Below are 18,524 nucleotides of genomic sequence, written 5' to 3' on the forward strand. Positions count from 1 at the left end.
CGGAGTAAGACGTGACCAGAAGAGTCAAGTGGATGTATCGCCAGGACATAATCACTAGGATCAGTTACATGACTGAATCTATATTTGACCACCCTATCATAGTGACTCTCCCACACAACGGGAGTGATGGCTGCCAATCTTTTTAGAGGTAAAGAGGCCATCCTGTGATCTGAAAGATTAACAAGGATGGGGGGGAAAAAATACTTGCAACAGCTCATAATCATTTGGTTTTATAAGTAAATAAGGTTTATATTGGCTTCCAGCCTTGCTGTAGTTCCGGGTGGACTAGAGACAGAGAGGTCCGTCACTTACACATCAAAGCGTAGGTTCTGCTTCTCTTCGAAAAAGAAGTCCAGGAAGAATTTTCGCACAAAGTTGGGGTTCAGCGTGTTGTCAATCACCTCCGTTCTGCCAAACTAAAACAGCAGACAAGGAAATACAGTAGGTTGCCAAAACCCTCCATGGACAAACAATCTCCCTATACGCAACATCAGTTCCACCCACACAGTAAGCAATTACATAATGTCAATGCACATCTAAGCACACTGTACGAAAGCTTAACATCACCAGCAATATCCACAAACATACTGAACACGCTGTATACTGTGTTGTCGACACACAACCAACGGTAGCCACTCATTGCCGCCTGACGCGATTTGAACCATTGTTGGGTTTCGCCGGTGCCGCGGTGTACTCTAAAGATTCCCAGAGTCACCGGGTTTAAACCGGCGGCACATTTTATTCTAATGATTCCCAAATGGAACTGAAAGGTAGAGAGGGAGTCTAAGTGATTCTGAACTTGTCTCAGCTGGGCCGAGCCTCTATCGGTATCTGCCTGGCGATCAGACACTAATCCCCATCGAGCAGAGGGCCCGGCCAGCATGCTCCGACAGCACCGAGTAATGAGCTATTGATTCCCACACTGCCTCAAAACCCGGCTCATGTCCACAGCACCCGGCACACACAATCCCAGCTATCAAGTCTGTCCCTCGCAATCCATTATCTGGCCTGAGTGGGGAGTTTATCTGAGCTCTGCTTACTTACCTTGCATACATCGACCAAGGAATGTCCCACGAGACACTTCATCCACCGGCCCCATTTTGGGTGCCGTTCTCTTGGAGGCAGGATTGGGTAACGGGAAATGCAGTGTTACGGGGAATTTTAGTGTATGATCTCTTTTGTTAGGAGGTGACTAAAACTAAGACAGGCAACGCGCAACAGTGTGTCAACTCTGCAGGTAGCAGGACACAAATAGATTTACACTCAATGCAATTGTACTTTTTGTCCACGCCAACATATACTTTCGGTTTCGGAAAAAACACCTGGTGTTGGTGTTTCACTGGACAAATGTGGTGCTGATGGGAAACAGAGAGAAGAGGAGGGAGATGGCGTGCTTGAATGGTACAAATACTGCCTGGCTATAATTGGTGACTGAAAGGTTACTCCGCTGATTCCGTTAAAATGGCCGTGCCCTCCTTTTTACTATAGTCAGCCACGCTGCATTGATCACGTGGAAGACGTCTCAGTTCGAAAGGGAATATCTCACACACAAAGCATGGAATCACATTTTCATTCAAGTAGTGTTGAATTATGAATATTATCAATAAAGGCTGCCGGCACCATGTTAGAGACTGAACCTGGGTGTGGGATAAGGACATCTGGGGAAATGCAAGGAAAGGAAATTTGAAAGTAAGAGTGAGAGAAAGGGGTTGGTGGGTGGCTGAGTGGATGGATGGTGGCTGAGGTGGGAAGAAGTCCCCATCAGCCATCTAGTGGAAGTGAATATTTAATAAGCCCCTCTAGAGCTCCAGATCTCAGGGGAACTTCGGCTCATCCTGCTCCCTCCCTACCTGAACCTATCATTTCCTGTCTTCTTTTGCCGTGGGCAAAGCTACTCTAGACCAACAGGAATGACACTAACATGAATGCCAGGTACTGCTAATGGCTACTGGTGCCCTATCGCACCTGCTAGTTGGAGCCATTTGCTGGACAGCATGCTTGAAACGCTGTTAAAGGGTTCACAAACAGAGATTTAGACCATTTAGGGTGGACAGGTATTCTGAAAACGAGTTCAGTTCCGGTGGCTCGACTCCAAAAGCCAAAGAAAAGGTCTCAGTCGGGAAGGTTGTAAGATTTCTCCCAATCGTATGAATCATGTACCTGTAAAATAGTGAGTCAAGATGAAAATGAAAAAAGCACAAAAATAGAACTTCATTTTACACTCACCTCCCTCCATTCTTTGGTCCCGATTCCTTGCACATAGAGCACAACCACTGCAAACAGACATAAAACAAAGAAGGCTGTGAGAGAACTTCTGAATGTACTTTTAATTTAAGAAAAGCAATTTGGTAGCAAAGGAAACAAATGTCTTCGTGTGATCCGCAAACAATGCAGCGGGATATAAAGTTGGCTCAATTCAGATCGGTCAGTCATGTCCACAACCATTTAAAACAATCCATCATCAGCTGACGGTGGGGCATTGGGCGTTAATACACTTCCTGCAGATAATTAAAAATAAGTTATCTTCCTTCGTCCAATGAAGATCGTCGCGATAACAGAATCAGGGCAAGAGTCAGGGCAGCTTGGAAACAACATACATAAACAAACATTGTTAGCTGCAGTTTTTTGCACTCCTGCTGGGTGTATTACTTCGGTTAATTTTTGCTAGTTAATGCAAGAGATAACCCACTTTTTAAGCATGCCAAAGGATAAGGAGTGAGACTGAGACACACTTAAAGGTTGGGCAAATATAGGCATTTGGTTTAGGCTCAGACGTGAGAGCAATTAGCACCCCGTCCCGATTAGCAATTGCTGTGTTCACACTGACTACTTCTCAGCAGGGATTGCTGTGTATACAATCAGCTTTGCGCATAAGATATACCCTCTTCTTGCTCTTGTAGACTTCTACTACCTGGTTCCTTCTCCATTTTCTGATTAGCTCACAGCCAGCATCTAGCAACTAGCGATTCAAAAACATGAATCGCTAAATACTAGATGCTGTCTGTAGTTGGTCAACAAAACACAGCAAGAGGAGAATTAGCGATCGGAAATAAGACGAACGCAAGATCAACAAACGATACAGTGTGCCACAACCTTTAAGTCAAGGCAGAGCTATGCCAGAAGTAAGATAAAACCAATCTGTATTAATTATTTTCAGGCGCTCAAGTATTTCCAGGTCAACAGTTTTAGCTGATATTTGGAGGGACCATGCAATGTTATTCAACCGTTGAATAACGGAATGAAGCTAATTTTTCTAAGGAGACAAGAGAAGAAAATGCCTATGATAGAGGATTGCTGCGAGATGAGAGAGCATATCCATGATATAGGATTGTTCCTGGGATGTGAGAGCATTTCTGTGGTGTGACAGGGAAGCCAGTCCTCCTTCAGGTGACTGGACAGGTAGGTAGAGATGTGAGCAGTCCTCAGAATCAGTATCAGGCTGACTGTGTTTTATGGAAAGTGACTTTGAGAGGATTCCCTAGCCGAGAGCCAAATCAAATGAAGCTGCTGTTTCCTCTGGGCTTTGAACCAAGTAACCAGGTGACCTTCAATTCAATCAACTTTAATTAATCAACTATGCGATTCTGTGTCGATTAAATGTAGAAGAAGCCTCATGTGGAGGTAGCCAATTAAATTTGTCATAATTACACAGAACTAATTAGCATTGCTAAGTCAGTGAAGGAAAGACATGCTGACACAACTTCCTCTTAAAACTGGAAAGAGCCCCATGACAAGTCAAGCTCGAGGACACATTCCTGGGACAAACTGCATAATATAATAATGCATAGAACATATCCAACAGGGCAAAATGCCAGGGAGCAATGTCAATTATTGGTGTATTAGTGAAATTAAAGAAAGCACAGGAGGCTTTTGTGGAAAACAATGAATGGTTTCACACAGCGGCATCAATGTTTATTACGCAGTACACCGAATCTTGGATTTGCATTGCAATATAAGCACAATGGAAGCAGGACTGAAACCATCATTGCTTGCTGGCATTGCATAAAAGGTGCTTGATATGAGAAACCCAGGAAGGTTTTACCGAGGCGACAAACAGAGGAGGACTATGATTGCTTGGCAGACAGAGGAAGAAATTCGCCCACAAACACGTTCAGTCCGTCATGAATTCCGGGCCACGCTGCAGGTTTCAGGACTTCATTTCTCAGACCCGCCTCCTCCAATCTCTCATGCTTATTAGAAGAGGGAGGACGGGGTTTAGATGGCTGCTAAAGTATCGTTGTGCAGCTGGACCTGAATGAGGCCTGCGCCTAGAACCCAGAATGAACCTGCCTTAGGCCACACCCAAACACCACCCGTCTGTAGGCATACAGGCGGGATAATGACTACCAGCACGTGGCACCTCCGGAGTTCACAAGTAGACAAGTCGCAGGGTTGGATCGGAGTTTTGGAAAAAGACTGCGAGTCAAACCAAAAGCAACAACTGCAAAAGTTAACAGAATTGGCAACGGAAATACAGTTTGGTTTTGTTTTCACCTTCACCAAACTTGGTTAAAAGTGTCCAAAGCCTTGTATGGTTTCTTTTCTGAGAAATGTCTTTTTATAAACACCCAGCTCTGAAAGGTAGTGATGGATGTGATATGAATTTACAAGTCTGCCAATGAGAGGGTTGTGTAGGTCACTAGAATAGGTACACTTCAGCTGTGTCATGATTCTAAAAGAGAGAAATCAATAGGTGTTCTAAATATAAAGAAAATGACCATGCCTGCATCCTGAATTTCCTGAAAGCCACAGAAAACCGAGATGCAAGACACAGATGAGTCATTGTCAGAGGAATTGCAGCTTTTATATTAATCTACATGAAATATCTACCCACCTCATATTCAAATATGACCTTTTAAAATGCTGAGTTACTTAATAAGATTTTAAAATGAACACACACCATTGCGTCCGTAATTGGACCCACGACAGAGACAGGGGTTTCTAGGCTCTGTCTTACAAATGAATGAATAGAATAATAGATATGTGATGAGATTGTATAAGGTATTATAATGCTTTTTTGTTTCTTTTAATTACTTTTCTGGGAAGGATATCAGCCAGGAAGGAGTCCTTGGGCATCATACTGTCTAAATGGACTGAGGTAGTCAGGCACATATGCAATAGGGCTTTCATACCTTTCATACACAAGCTGGTGGTTCTGCAGCAGTATGGTAGTCAATTCACTTCATACTGATCCATTAGTGTGAGTCACTTAAAGCAGCTGTCGCATTTAAAAAAAAAAATTATAGGCCAAATCGAAAAAATCCTTGGAAAGTATTTAGACCGATTAACTTTATCCACATTGTGTTGTGTTATAAACACATTTCTGTTAGTAAAATCAATTCACACACAATACCCCATAATGACAAAGTGAAAACAAATATTTTGACATTTGTGCCAATTTATTGAAAATAGAAAACTTTAACATCTCATGTACATAAGTATTCAGACTATTTATTCAGTACTTTCAAACTTTGATTGAATGGGAAACGTCAGTGAACTGTGGTGTTCAGGTCTCCACACAGTCCAGGCTTTGTTTGCGCCACTCAAGGACATTCACAGACTTGTCCAGAGCCCACTCCAGAGCTTGGTTGTGTGCTTTGCATCACAGTCATGCTGAAAATTAACTCACTCCTCCAGTTTAAGGTCCTGTGCGCTCTGATTGTACCCCTCTTAAGGTCCTCTTTGTAATTTACAATGTTTACACTTCTCTGAATCCTGACTAACTTCCCAGTCCCTGCTGCTGAGAAGCATACCCATAGCATGATGCTCCCACTACCATGACTGGTCCCATGTTTTTGTCAGATGTAGCACTTGAGCCTGATAGTAAGATTTTGACCACATCAGACCAGAGAATCTTATTTCTTATGCTCTCAGTTTTCTTCAGAAGACATGTCATATGCTTTTTACTCAGGAGTGGCTTCCATCCTGCCACTCTACCATACAGCCTGATTGATAGAGTGCTGCAGAGATGTCCTTCAAACCACATCCCTGATCAAGGCTGTTTTGTTGGATAATTAATTTGGCCGGACGGCCAGCTCTACGAAGTCTTGGTGGTTCCAAACTTCTTCTATTTCATAAGGATAGAGCCCACTTTGCTCCTGGGAACTATCAATGCTTTAGCAATGTTTTTATCATTGACTTACGGCTCCGCTTTTGCTCTGACATGTGAAGTGTGGGACCTTGTATAGACAAGTGCGTGCCTTTCAGTCATGTCATGTCTAATAAACTGAATTTGCAAAAGGTGTTCCAATCAAGTTCTTCAGACATCTCAAGGATAACCAAAAGACACAGAGAGATAATTCAGTTTTCATAATCAAGTATTTGATACAAGGCCGATTTTGCAGGTTTTCCTACTTACAAAGCATGTAGAGGTCTGTAATTTTCATCATAGGTACACTTCAACTGTGAGAGACAGAATCTAAAACAGAAATCCAGAAAATCACATTGTAAGATTTTTTGGTAGGTGATCAAATACTTATGTCATGCAATAAAATGCAAATAAATTATTTAAAGATCACTGCAGCAGGGCCAAAATCCCTGCTGCAGTGTGTGCAAACCTGGTCAAGAACTACAGGAAACGTATGATCTCTGTAATTGCAAACAAAGGTTTCTGTACCAAATATTAAGTTCTGCTTTTCTGATGTATCAAATACTTATGTCATGCAATAAAATGCAAATTAATTACTTAAAAATCATACAATGTGATTTTCTGGTTTTTTGTTTTAGATTCCGTCACTCACAGTTGAAGAGTGCCTATGATGAAAATGACAGACTTCTACATGCTTTGTAAGTGGGAAAACCTGCAAAATCTGCAGTGTATCAAATGCTTGTTCTCCCCACTGTACATATAAATTAAGTTAAGAACACAACAAAATTAGGAGAAAGTGAAGGGGTCTGAATACTTTCCAAAGGCCCTGTAAATAATGACAAATATGTCGTGATCCCTGGTGTTGGGTAAAGATGAGATGATGAGATGTGTCGTGATACCTGGTGTTGGGTAAAGATGAGTTGATGAGATGTGTCGTGATCCCTGGTGTTGGGTAAAGATGAGTTGATGAAATGTGTCTTGATCCCTGGTGTTGGGTAAAGGAAATCATCGTAATGCTGCTTCTTTAAAGTGTTATGGACAGTGCAAATCCAAGAGGTGCCATCGTAAAAGTCGGAGCGATACACCAAACAGTAAAGTACTCTAAAACAATACACAAGAAACATTGCATACATCCCATTATGCAAGTCTCATAAAAGGGATTATGACTGGCACAATTTTCATTTCAGCATCCCGACACGTCTCAGAAGCAATCACAATACAGAATGTATTTCAGACCATCAGATCCATTTGCAAGAGGAACCATTTTCATCTCCTCAAGGGCAGTTCATGGTTGGGGTCGTGCATGCCTGGAATATTAGCTAGGTGGGCCCGGTCCGGGAGGCATCCTACCCACCCAAACCTTAGGCAAGTTAACCAACCTCCATACAAATTCATACACCGTCTCACTGGGATTCAGATGTCATATTTGACAGCACTGTCCTTGATGGGTGCAAGTCCATAGTCTGTGGTATATACACTACGTACAATTATTAGACGAGTATTCTGATTGTATCATTATTTCTATGCACATTTTCCAACTCCAAATCATATTAACCTGAATGCTGATTGGATTGAATCATTTTCAGGTGATATGTATTTGTGTAATGAGGGAGGGTGTGGCAACAGGGAATAACACCTTATATCAAGATGTGCATAATTATTAGGCAGCTTCATGACCTCAGGTATCATTAAGGGTGAGGTAGTTGGACCTTTTTGGGTTGAAGATGGATTGAAACTCAATTCCAATACCTACTGGCAGTTTCTGGAAGATACATTTTTCTTCAAGCAGTGGTAGAGGAAGAAGTCCTCAGAATTCAAGAAGGCCATGTCCTTTATGCAGGACAATGCTCCATCACATGCATCCAAGTACTCCACTGTTGGCTAGCAAGCAAGGGCCTCAAAGATGCCCAAATAATTACCTGGCCCCCTTCCTTACCTGACTTAAATCCTTTTGAGAACTTGTGGACCCTTCTTAAACGTGAGATTTACAGTCAAGGAAAACAATACACCTCTTTGAACAGCATTTGGGGGCCTGTGGTTGCTACTTCAGCGAAAGCTGATCGTGAACAAATCAAGAAACTGACAGACTGTATGGATGGAAGGCTCATGGCAGTTATTGAAAAGAAGCGTGGCTACATTGGTCACTGAAGGACAGAAATTTTATTTAATTTTAATTAATTTGTTGCACTTACTGTTTTGACTTAAAATTGCATTTATTATTAACTTCCTTCTATATTATTATGTGTTTTTTAATATACCGTTATACCGGTTATTTTTTTTTACAATTCACACTTTAAAACTAAATGTATTGCTACACACATCAACCTTGGAAAGTTTCTAACTTAGTGTCTTTTTCATTTTAAATAGAGAGTAAATAATTTTGTTTTTAAACAAACTGTAAAATGCCGGAGGAAGACTGGCCTCTGATGTACATGGGGAAACCTTGGATTTATCCTATTACAATGAGAAACTCAGCTACGTACATCCTAAGGCTCTAAGGTCTGAGAAATTAGAATTTGCCAGGGAAGTCATTTCATACAACGTATGACTGTAGAAGCTGGCCCTGGTTATAACATTGTTTCAGCCGCTGAGTTAGTTGATAGAATACAATGGAAGAAAAACCTCCATATTAGTGTTTCACACGCTGTTATCACAGAACCTGCAGCACACCTGATCCTGTGGGACATCATGCAGAGCAAGTGGACTCCCTAAATCAATTAACTCAAAATGACATATCTCAAACATCTGGGCAATCCCTTTTGGGGCTCTCGAAGTTGCTAATGTGCAGTTTGGTCAGGTCCCTATGGTCTCTCTGTTGTGAGAGACGTATATTTACACAATTCACACTGGAGCCACAATGAGTCTGGATCTACGGGCAACTCAATCAATCAATCAAATTGATTTATAAAGCCCTTTTTACAACTGCAGTTGTCACAAAGTGCTTTTACAAAACACCTGGCCTTAAACCCCAAGGACCACATAACAGCAGTGTTGAATTTCAGTGGCTAGGAAAAACTCCCCAAAATGTACATCTCCCAAGCAATTTCTAGGACAAAAAGAAAAAGACCCTTCAATGGTCACAGAAACTGATGCGTTCAGCCAGAGCACACACACACAGGGAAAGCGACTTTTTGGTTTTGTGCAACCACCCTAGTTTTGAAGTCATGGCAAACGACTTCAGTGGAAGTCGTTCCAGGCCGGAGTAGGCAACGAACGAGCAGCGGCAGGATTAAGTCGGAGTCGACCGGACTGAGTCACCCTGAGGCAGACTCAGTCGGTCCAGTTGAATCCAATTATCGCTGCCTCCTGGTCACAGCCTCCGGAGCCCTGTCCTGTCAGTGCTACGCTGTCATCCTGTTCTGAACACAACCAGACTGTTGGCTAATGGAGCTCTCCAAGTCACACGAGAGCAAGTTGGCATTAGACTTTTCCCATCGACTGAGCGCTGCAGTGCACTGTGCAGTGCAGAAAAGAGAAGGCCCCATTAAAAAGAGCAATCAGACATGTTAGAACAGTGCTGAATGACAAAAATTAAATACATGGATAAAGTGAAATGAGGTCATGCAGAAGGAGAAAAAAACGATGTCTGCACTAGATCATATTTAAAAGCTCTTATCAACCTGACTGCATAACGAAATGCCTTTGGAGGGCATGTGAAAACAATTCCTTTATTTATTCACTTCAGCACATTCAGGACACATGTATTCATGGAATTCCACACCAAAAACTTCCACTCAAAATGCAGAAGGAGATAGAGACAGGGCAGCTTACCAGGGTCAGACTTGGAGAACGTGTCTACATCCTGTAGATCCCTGCACACAGGGGGAAAGAAAATATTTAATTCAGAATTTAATAAAATGTATTGCAGCACCCATATAAAAGTGTTTCAATGTAGCCTTTGTTTTCTTGCTACAAACTTACTCACTGTAAAAAACCTTGACATTAAATGTGTTATTTTCCATCCTCAAAACAAATGTAGTACATACAGCACACAATTTTTCAATCCAGTCGTCTGTTAAAGAATTCAGAAGATAACACAATAGAGATGAAAACACTAAATGGACTATCTTTAAAATTACAGTCGCTATTTGATGATTTGCAACAATTGTTTTTGTTTTGCGTTATCCTAATAGAAACACATCAACAGACACGACAAATGTTGCACCACTGAATTTATTATTGTTAAAAACAAAATACCCAAGAAATCAACCAATTGGGCATCGGTTGACACCAGACAACTGCAGGCAACAAAACTGTCTGAGACTGTAGTGATGTACATAATAAATTATTCCTGGATCACAGCATCACATTAAAAATGCATAATCAGTGGACAGAAACTCTTAGCAGGGATGTGACTGTTTCTAAACCAGAGACAAAGACAGATGACTGTAGCTTACCAAAGCCCTGTCTTAGCGTGGGTAGCACCAGGGAGGACATTCACCATTTCGAAGTAGACACTTCACTTATGCCATATATGAACTCTTTTAGTTCCTCCACATAAAGTAGTGGAAGAAAAACTAGACCACTTTCAAAATGGAGATGACCTTGCCATGCAATCAAATATGCCAAAATCCAGAAGGAGTCAATAATATTTCAGAGGAAGACACACACGCATACAACAAAGCAATATATGGGACAATAATTCCCTATTGGTTGTGAACTGTGAATGTTTTCCGCAACCAGGAAATGACAAAGGGATTTGCTTGCACCCATTTGGGGGGGGGGGGGGGTTGTATGCACCCAAAATAAACTACTACTGTAGATATATAAATTGTGTTTAATGCAAAGAAATCTACATAAGGCCTCTATTTTAGGACTTGGTGAGGTCAGAAATAATTATGTGAAATAATTGTGTGTATCTTCAGATTCAGAGTTCAGTGTAATTATCTCATTAGATGTTGCAGCACAATATTCTGTATGTCAAATCTGTTAACAGCTGTCAGAGGGCAGAGTGACTAAATTCCATCAGAAAGGCAATAGGCTAATGAATCCTACACAGCTTGTGTTGTATGTGGAAACACACAGCAGGTGTTGTTGAAAGTCATACCTTTCGGTAATGGGTGATAGCAGGCAATATCTCTAACTGTTTGAAATCTAGAGCCAAATTCGTAGGAAGAAAATTATGTTAAAATGCACCGGAATCATTGCAGAGAACTTCGGTCATGTCTGCACTTGCTGCTAATAAGGCCACTCACATTCTAACAACTTTCTGTTCGTTTGACTTTGGAAAACACCACAAATGCCGCAAACCATAAAACAAGTCACAGAAACGCCTGCATCTCTCTCTCATTCTCCCTCTTTCATTCCCTTTTGAGTTTGGTCCAGTGAAGTAAATAACTACAATGTCCCTCTGGGTGCAGTTACATTTGTAGGAATTATCATACACCTGAACTCATCATGAAATCCAGAAAACACCGTCATTGATTTCACCCACAACATTGTGTGTTAATTTTGCATTACATACCTACAGAAAATGACATTAAAATAGCATTCTGACCTAGCAAACCAATCCAGAGGCACACAAATACATCAACTAAAATCTTCGTCATTTTGTAGACACTCTAATCCAGTGTTACTGCCACCCATATACAGCAGTCCTAAGGCAATAGGCACCCGCATGAGCCATTTACATACGCCACTATGTTGGGATTTAAAAAAATCTACTAAACAACAGAAGATCAGATGCTTCCGGTCCCCCCTAAAGCAGTGCAAACCCGGAGAATCTAAGGAAGAGGTGTATCCCATCTACCTTGCCGAACACAGCTCCACACTACGGGAGGCCTGAGGTCTGACATCTTCCCCGTGTGTATAGGATCAGAAACACGGGGCGACACAGCACACGTGAACTCTCCGTCAGAGTCACCGACTGATACTTCCGCAGCAGAAAAGGACTGTCCCCTGGGACAACTTCTACAACCTCCAGTATTTGAATCACTGCTATTAGGTTAATGGTTCTTATTATATCAAGGAGGAAAGGATTACTCCCCCGGACATAAACGGCACTGACAGTGCCAGGTATCTCTGGGGCGGTGAGCTTAGGTAATTTGCCTCGGAGTGGGGAACTGTCTTTAGACGCCGGTGTCTGTTCTGTCGTGTGGTGTCTGGCTGCCCAATTAGACTGGGATCAGCGAGTTAAAAAGATCTTGATTATTTCTTTTTTAGTTTTACCTCTGGGTTCCCTTTTACGCTGGCAGTTTGCCAGGTGCAAAACACATAGGAGATGGGTTGATGGGTTGTTGAGAGGCAGACAAATTAAATCAACACTGCGGCTGATAGCGTAGTCAGCCCGAGAGTCGGACTAGCAATGTTCTATTAGGTGTGATGCGAGACGTTGCAGATGTGCCTCGCACAGTATCCTCCTTCCCTCTCGTTTCTAACCATGGAGGAAATCCAATGTTAAGGCTCTGTGATCTCCTAGGAGGCCCCAGCAGCCAATCCATTCATTATTCAGGGACAGGCAGGATTATTTCTTGGGTGCCAGGGGCGGCTGAGTTTGTGGTTATGGATTTCCAACAATCACAGGCTCCTTTCTTTGGACAGAAGACTCTGAGGCAACTCAGACAACTGACTGTCATTAACCCCTAAGGCACAGAGCTACAGGCTGGCAATATGGCTAAAATATAACACTACAATGTTGTATATGCAATCTAAGTTATAAATATGCTTAGCAAGTTGTTTTAGATTGCATCTTGTTATCATTTTCCACACTCTGCCACGCAGGGCCCAGGATAGCAAATGATCTAGTCTCTCAAGTTTTGTTAGCTGACAAAATATTGGAATCAAATTATCAAAATTATGTTGTTAGAATATAGTATTACAATATATTCTAATACATTGTTATATGACATGACAATCACAGAGTAGCCCAAGGAGGTGTTTTGTGACAGGCTAGGAACTCCATGTCTGGGATTTCTTCGTGTATTTTCGTAGTGTTTTCACACAAAATCACAACTACAAAATATGTTTATGAGCAGTCATCTCACATCCTGAAAGGTTCGGTTGAGAGGAGCAAAAGCCAAAATGTTGGTTTTGTCCTTGATGGTAACTGACAAATACCCTCTTTCCCTGTCGGAGGGAAAGTGGTTTCTTCTATCCTAAGCAATTAGAAATGATTGTCAGGAGGTATGATATTCAACTCTGCAATCAGCAATTAGTGTTACCACAGTAACCTCGTCCCCATGCTACTGCGCACACTGCCTACGAGCTTGGAACACCTTCCATTTAAAGTTGGCCTTGTGGGAAGGACAATACTTAGTAACGTTTTAGTCATTATTTAATTTTAGTGCATTTTTGTGAATAGCAATACTGCAAGGCTGGGCACCAAAAGAAACTTGGTGCATCCTTGAAAAAACATACCCATACACAGAGAAAGAACTATGCCATACATTCCATCAGTTATATATTTCAATGAAGCATGGAGAAGCCCCAAAATTAGCTACTTTGGAAGCATGCATTTCAGATATTAGGAAGTGGATGACGGAGAACTTCTTGCTCTTAAACTCAAGAAAAACAGAAATGCACGTTTTAGGACCCAAGAAACAAAGAGCTTTGTTAGCAGATCTCACTGTGAACCTCGATGGCTGCATGGTCGTATCCCAACAAACTGTAAAAAACCTCTGCGTTACCCTTGACCCTGACCTCTCCTGTGATGAACATATAAAATCTGTCTCAAGAGTTGCTTATTTTCATCTTCGAAACATTGCAAAAATCAGAAACGTTCTATCAAAAACTGATGCAGAAAAACGAATCCATGCTTTTGTTACTTCTAGATTAGATTACTACAATGCTCTTCTTTCCGGTTCCCCTGATGAATCAATAAATAAACTTTAATTAGTTCTGCATATGGCTGGTAGAATCCTAACCAGAACAAAAAAATTTGAACACATTACTCCTGTCCTGGCGTCCTTACACTGGCTGCCTGTCAGGGTTAGGGCTGATTTTAAGGTTTTACTGTTAACCTATAAATCAATACATGGACTTGCTCCTACTTACCTTGCTGAAATGATCCAGCCATACATACCTACACGTAACCAAGATGCAGGCCTTTTAATTGTACTTAGAATTTCTAAAAAAACAGCCGGAGGCAGGGCCTTTTCTCATAGAGCTCCGCTACTGTGGAATGATCTGCCAATTAAGGTTAGAAACGCAAACTCAGTGCAAACTTTCAAGTGTCTACTAAAAACTCATCTCTACAGCACAATTTATGATTAGGTGTAGCCTGGCCCAGGGGCATGAAGGTGACTAGAAGGCTTGATATGTTCCACCCTTGCTGTCTTGCCAGGTGGGCTCTCGTCGCCACTGGGATGCCCTCCCTCCAATGCCTTTCGGGGGTAGAGTCACTGGCTTGTTGTTGTCTCTCTGTTGGGCACTTGTGCAATTGGGCTGTCCTCTGCTGGCAATACTCGGTCCTCATTCAGGGTGGTTGCGGTTGGTGGGTGTCCCTTTGGTTGATGCCTAGCAATGTGGGTGGATTGATTTCCTGCCTGTTGGGCCCTGTCTGGGGCCTCCCCTGGGTAGGGCCCCAGTGGCGACGGACCCCCCCTGCCTCAGTCCCAAGGTCTTACACTGCTATACTATTGTGCTGGGGGATTGGGTCAGTTCTCCTTCCCAACTAAGTTCTCCTTCTCCACTATAAATCGTTGTTGATATCAGGAATGCATTTTCTGAATTTTTCCTGTCTCCTCCCATTTTAAACTTTAGGAGGACATGAGTTCCTGGTCCACACCTACAGAGTACCTGGTTTGGGAGGCCAGTTGCTGTCCCTTTCCTTGTCCATCTGGTCATACTTCTGACCTAGTTTAAATTTAAATAGACTCTGGATTTAGCCCACATGCATCTATTAATTATTCCAATTGGACTCTTAATATCTCACCCGACACAGCCAGAAGAGGACTGGTCAACCCTCTGAGCCTGGGTCCTCTCTAGGTTTCTTCCTAAATTTCTGACTTCTTAGGGAGTTTTTCCTAGCCACTGAAATTCAACGCTACTGTTGTTTGCTCCTTGGGGTTTAAGGCCAGGTGTTTCTGTAAAAGCACTTTGTGACAACTGCTGTTGTAAAAAGGGCTTTATAAATACATTTGATTGATTGATTGATTGATTGATTGACTTAATTAGCAGATTACATATTTTAGCCAGCAAGCTAATGGCCTCACTGAGAAAAAAGACCAGCAGCTTACAAAATTGTTAAAAACCGTTTACTAGCAGGACATTGGCCAGATACAATTATCAGATGTGACTACACTGGAAAAGATACCTGAACCCCTTAACTTGGAGCATGAACTTCCTAAATCAGTCTGCAGAAACTTCAGCGTTAACCCGGAAGCTGATTTTAGAAGAGAACAAATACTGCAGCGAACATCCAACAGAAGCTGTGCTTACTTACAACTCTAATTAAACACTGTGAATGGCCAAATCACCCATTTTCTAATTTTACCTCGCTATGTATTTTCCTGCTTTGTAGGAGCAAATTACGAATTAATTATCTTAGCTACTGGCTACATGGAGGGGTGGAAAAGATGGCTACATAACCATGTAAATGCAACCATAGCTAACAGCTCTTTGGCAAAAACAGAGCACAATGCTGTCCTGGCAGATTACACTTTTAGCATAACCAGCAGGCAAGCATGCAAACGTGATTGAGACTGGTCGTTGACGTTTGTTGTTTTTCAAACGGCGGCCTCATCATGTTGTTCCGCTGAGATATTTGAAAATGCCACTCTCACACTTGAGTTTCTTGCCAAGTTGTCTTCAGATTACCTCATTTTGAGCATTTGTAGGTTTGTGAACTACTTTATTTGTGTGTTTTCTATTCACTCAGTGGCTGCAACTCTTCCAATGCAGTGCAACCGGTCGGCACAAGCCTTGCGGAATACCTGGTCTCCAGCTGCGTTTGGAACTGTCCACAAGGCTGAGGTCCTCTCTGTAGATCCTTGACGTAAACAGATTGCCCCGGAGAACACTGCTCCTTCAGCCTCCCGCTTCATCTAACCTCACGTTCTCACAAATTCTGAGAGGCTCTGGTCAGGGTGGTTGTGGCACAGGGCTGCCTAATTGCTCTGAAGTGGAGACTCCCCCGAACTAGCTCACCTTTCTAATACCTCTCAACAAAACTGCCAAAAAACGTGTGGTGAGGCATTCACATTAATATTTGGTTTTCTGATGAAGCTTGCATCCACAAGAAGACCATGGTGTTTACTTGCAGAGCAGCAAGGGGAACTGCCCCTCTCTACCTTCAGGCTATGCTAAAAACATATGTCCCTACCCAAGCTCCAAGCTCCATCTTCAGAAACTTAGTGGAACCCCTAGCTGTGTACAGACTGTCCAGCAAGAACAAGCTCATATACAGATTTCTTTGGTCTGCATCACTCAGTTACACCTTTCCATTCACATCTAAAAAGTGATATTTGTGTTTCTCTGAATAAATCAAATATGTACATTATAACTTTATAACTGGTCATAAAACTAGCATTAGATACTGTACACATATTCAACTACAGAGAAGACTGTCTAAGCAAAGACTGTCTTAGCAGACAGGGTTATTAGTGCCGCCTTTAACAATTTTTGACAGACAATCTCCGGCCAATGAGAGATCTTATCTGAAAGGCCATAAATCAAGTGTGCATGCAAAGGAGCGCACTGGTCCTTCTATTTATAGTAGATATCTACTGATAGTAGCCCAGAAACGGCCTTAACTAGTAAGGGTGTGTTTTCAGTGCAGAGCAGCCCCTGCAGCACATTCGTTGATATTCTCTGTTAGTTAGCGAGTTATAATCCCAGTTATTGGTGGAATATTTTCATGGAATGTTGCCTTATACTTAACTCAACTTATAGGCTACAGTAGGCCATGTTCTTGAAGTCAAAAGCTATGTGAAAATGTTATGTGATTTTCTCCATTGGTTTTGTTGTTACAGGAACCCTCAAAGGCTCAAAATGTGCTCAAATATCCACAATAGCCTGTTGGCTAAGTGATTAGAAGCTCAGTGTTCACTGTAAACGCTGGCCAGAGCACGTAAACCTCACAACTTTGAAGTTTCCACTCAACAGACATTTGCTCAGTGCCCCAAAATATTTAACGTACATGTAATGTCGTTTACACTTGAAACAAGCTTACAAGCCTCTGGAAGGTTTCAATAGCATGCATTAGTTGCATGGATGCCCATCACTGCTAGACATCTGCTCTCTCATTCGCAGAGTCCAAATTGTCCATCCCTGTCCATCGATTGGCTTTAAGGATGATCTTCTTTTATAGCCGCCCGTGTATTTATTTTGGAAAATCCAAAACTTGAAAAGGCCTAAATAGTCCTATCCAGTAGAACACAAAAGCAGACGTGTTACTTGACATGGAAACAGACTCTTGACCTGACTTTGGAAACAGACTCTTGACCTGACTTTGGAAACAGACTCCTGACATGACAGGAAAATTTACTATTGATCGGATGGAGAAACAGAGAACCGACCAAGGGATTTTTACTGGACCTACAAAGGAGGCAATTCTGGACCTACATGATTAAACTTAGCCTTCTGGGTGGGGACAGGACACTCTTGGCCAACGTGAGGGGCTGGAAACCCAGCCTTATTCTGGGAGCAGAAAGTGACTGGCCCTGCTGAAGTGCCAAAAAACAACAGTTGGCCAACATAAGGAAACGGTAGACAGACCATCTCAGGAGGGCATCTGGCCGCCAAAGGGGGAGATGTGGGGCTCACGATGCCTGGAGCAATGTTGAACTGGCGAGCAACTTCGGCCACCTCGATCGTAAGCGTATTGGAAGTGCCTGAGTGGTGACGACGGCACTGGCAGTGTTAGTCTCTAGAGGCTCCTATGTGGTGTGGTGTGGTCAGTTCACAGAGGATGCCCGGAGCGGGGCTGGCGACTAGGCAATAACAACCTCATTGTTGCCAGGTCAGAAACCCGGCGGTATGAAGGACCATGCAAACGCAGCTGGCTGGAGCTATCAGAGTGGTCCTCTGAAAGTGCCCTTGTCCACTATTACCTTGAGTAGTTTATTACTGTAGTCTGAACCACTACAGGCTCTCCGGCAGGAAAAAGGCAGAGTAGTTTATTATCTCTTGGTCACCACCGGATGTTATACATTTTCACACACAACCACAGATAAGATGTCAGGATCTTGCCGGAGAGAGAAAGACTTACTACTGCTGCTAGTCATGATTCATGACCTATGGCCACCTAGAGATCTTATCTGAAAGGGCATAAATCAAGAATGCCCACAGAGGGCACAAAGTTAGTCTACAATTCTCAGCTAACTACTCCGAATATAGCCATAATATACTAATATACACCTTAATGAAGCAGCATTTACATATTACCTATGGATCATTTTCACAACATGCAATAATTACAGGAGCTGTCAATTCTGAGCCATGACAACATGAACGATTTAAGCAACAAACAGACAGAACAACAGCATGTCAGAATGGG

At 42.3% G+C, this 18,524-nt stretch overlaps 1 protein-coding gene across 4 annotated transcripts in view; it reads right to left on the reverse strand.

Moving 5' to 3' along the window:
- LOC105023862 (copine-9) overlaps window positions 1-18,524 on the reverse strand; it is a 56,827-nt gene that overhangs the window by 36,538 nt on the left and 1,765 nt on the right. For all 4 annotated transcript variants that reach the window (XM_020052009.3, XM_020052008.3, XM_010893372.4 and 1 more), the window contains exons 2-4: window positions 9,860-9,900; window positions 2,227-2,273; window positions 313-416 (exon numbers count right to left, since the gene is read on the reverse strand). In XM_020052009.3, coding sequence (XP_019907568.1) covers window positions 313-416; window positions 2,227-2,273; window positions 9,860-9,900 — 192 coding nt within the window. The remainder of the gene's footprint in view (window positions 1-312; window positions 417-2,226; window positions 2,274-9,859; window positions 9,901-18,524) is intronic.

This window comes from Esox lucius, chromosome 12 (assembly GCF_011004845.1).
Source record: "Esox lucius isolate fEsoLuc1 chromosome 12, fEsoLuc1.pri, whole genome shotgun sequence".
NCBI lineage: Eukaryota > Metazoa > Chordata > Actinopteri > Esociformes > Esocidae > Esox > Esox lucius.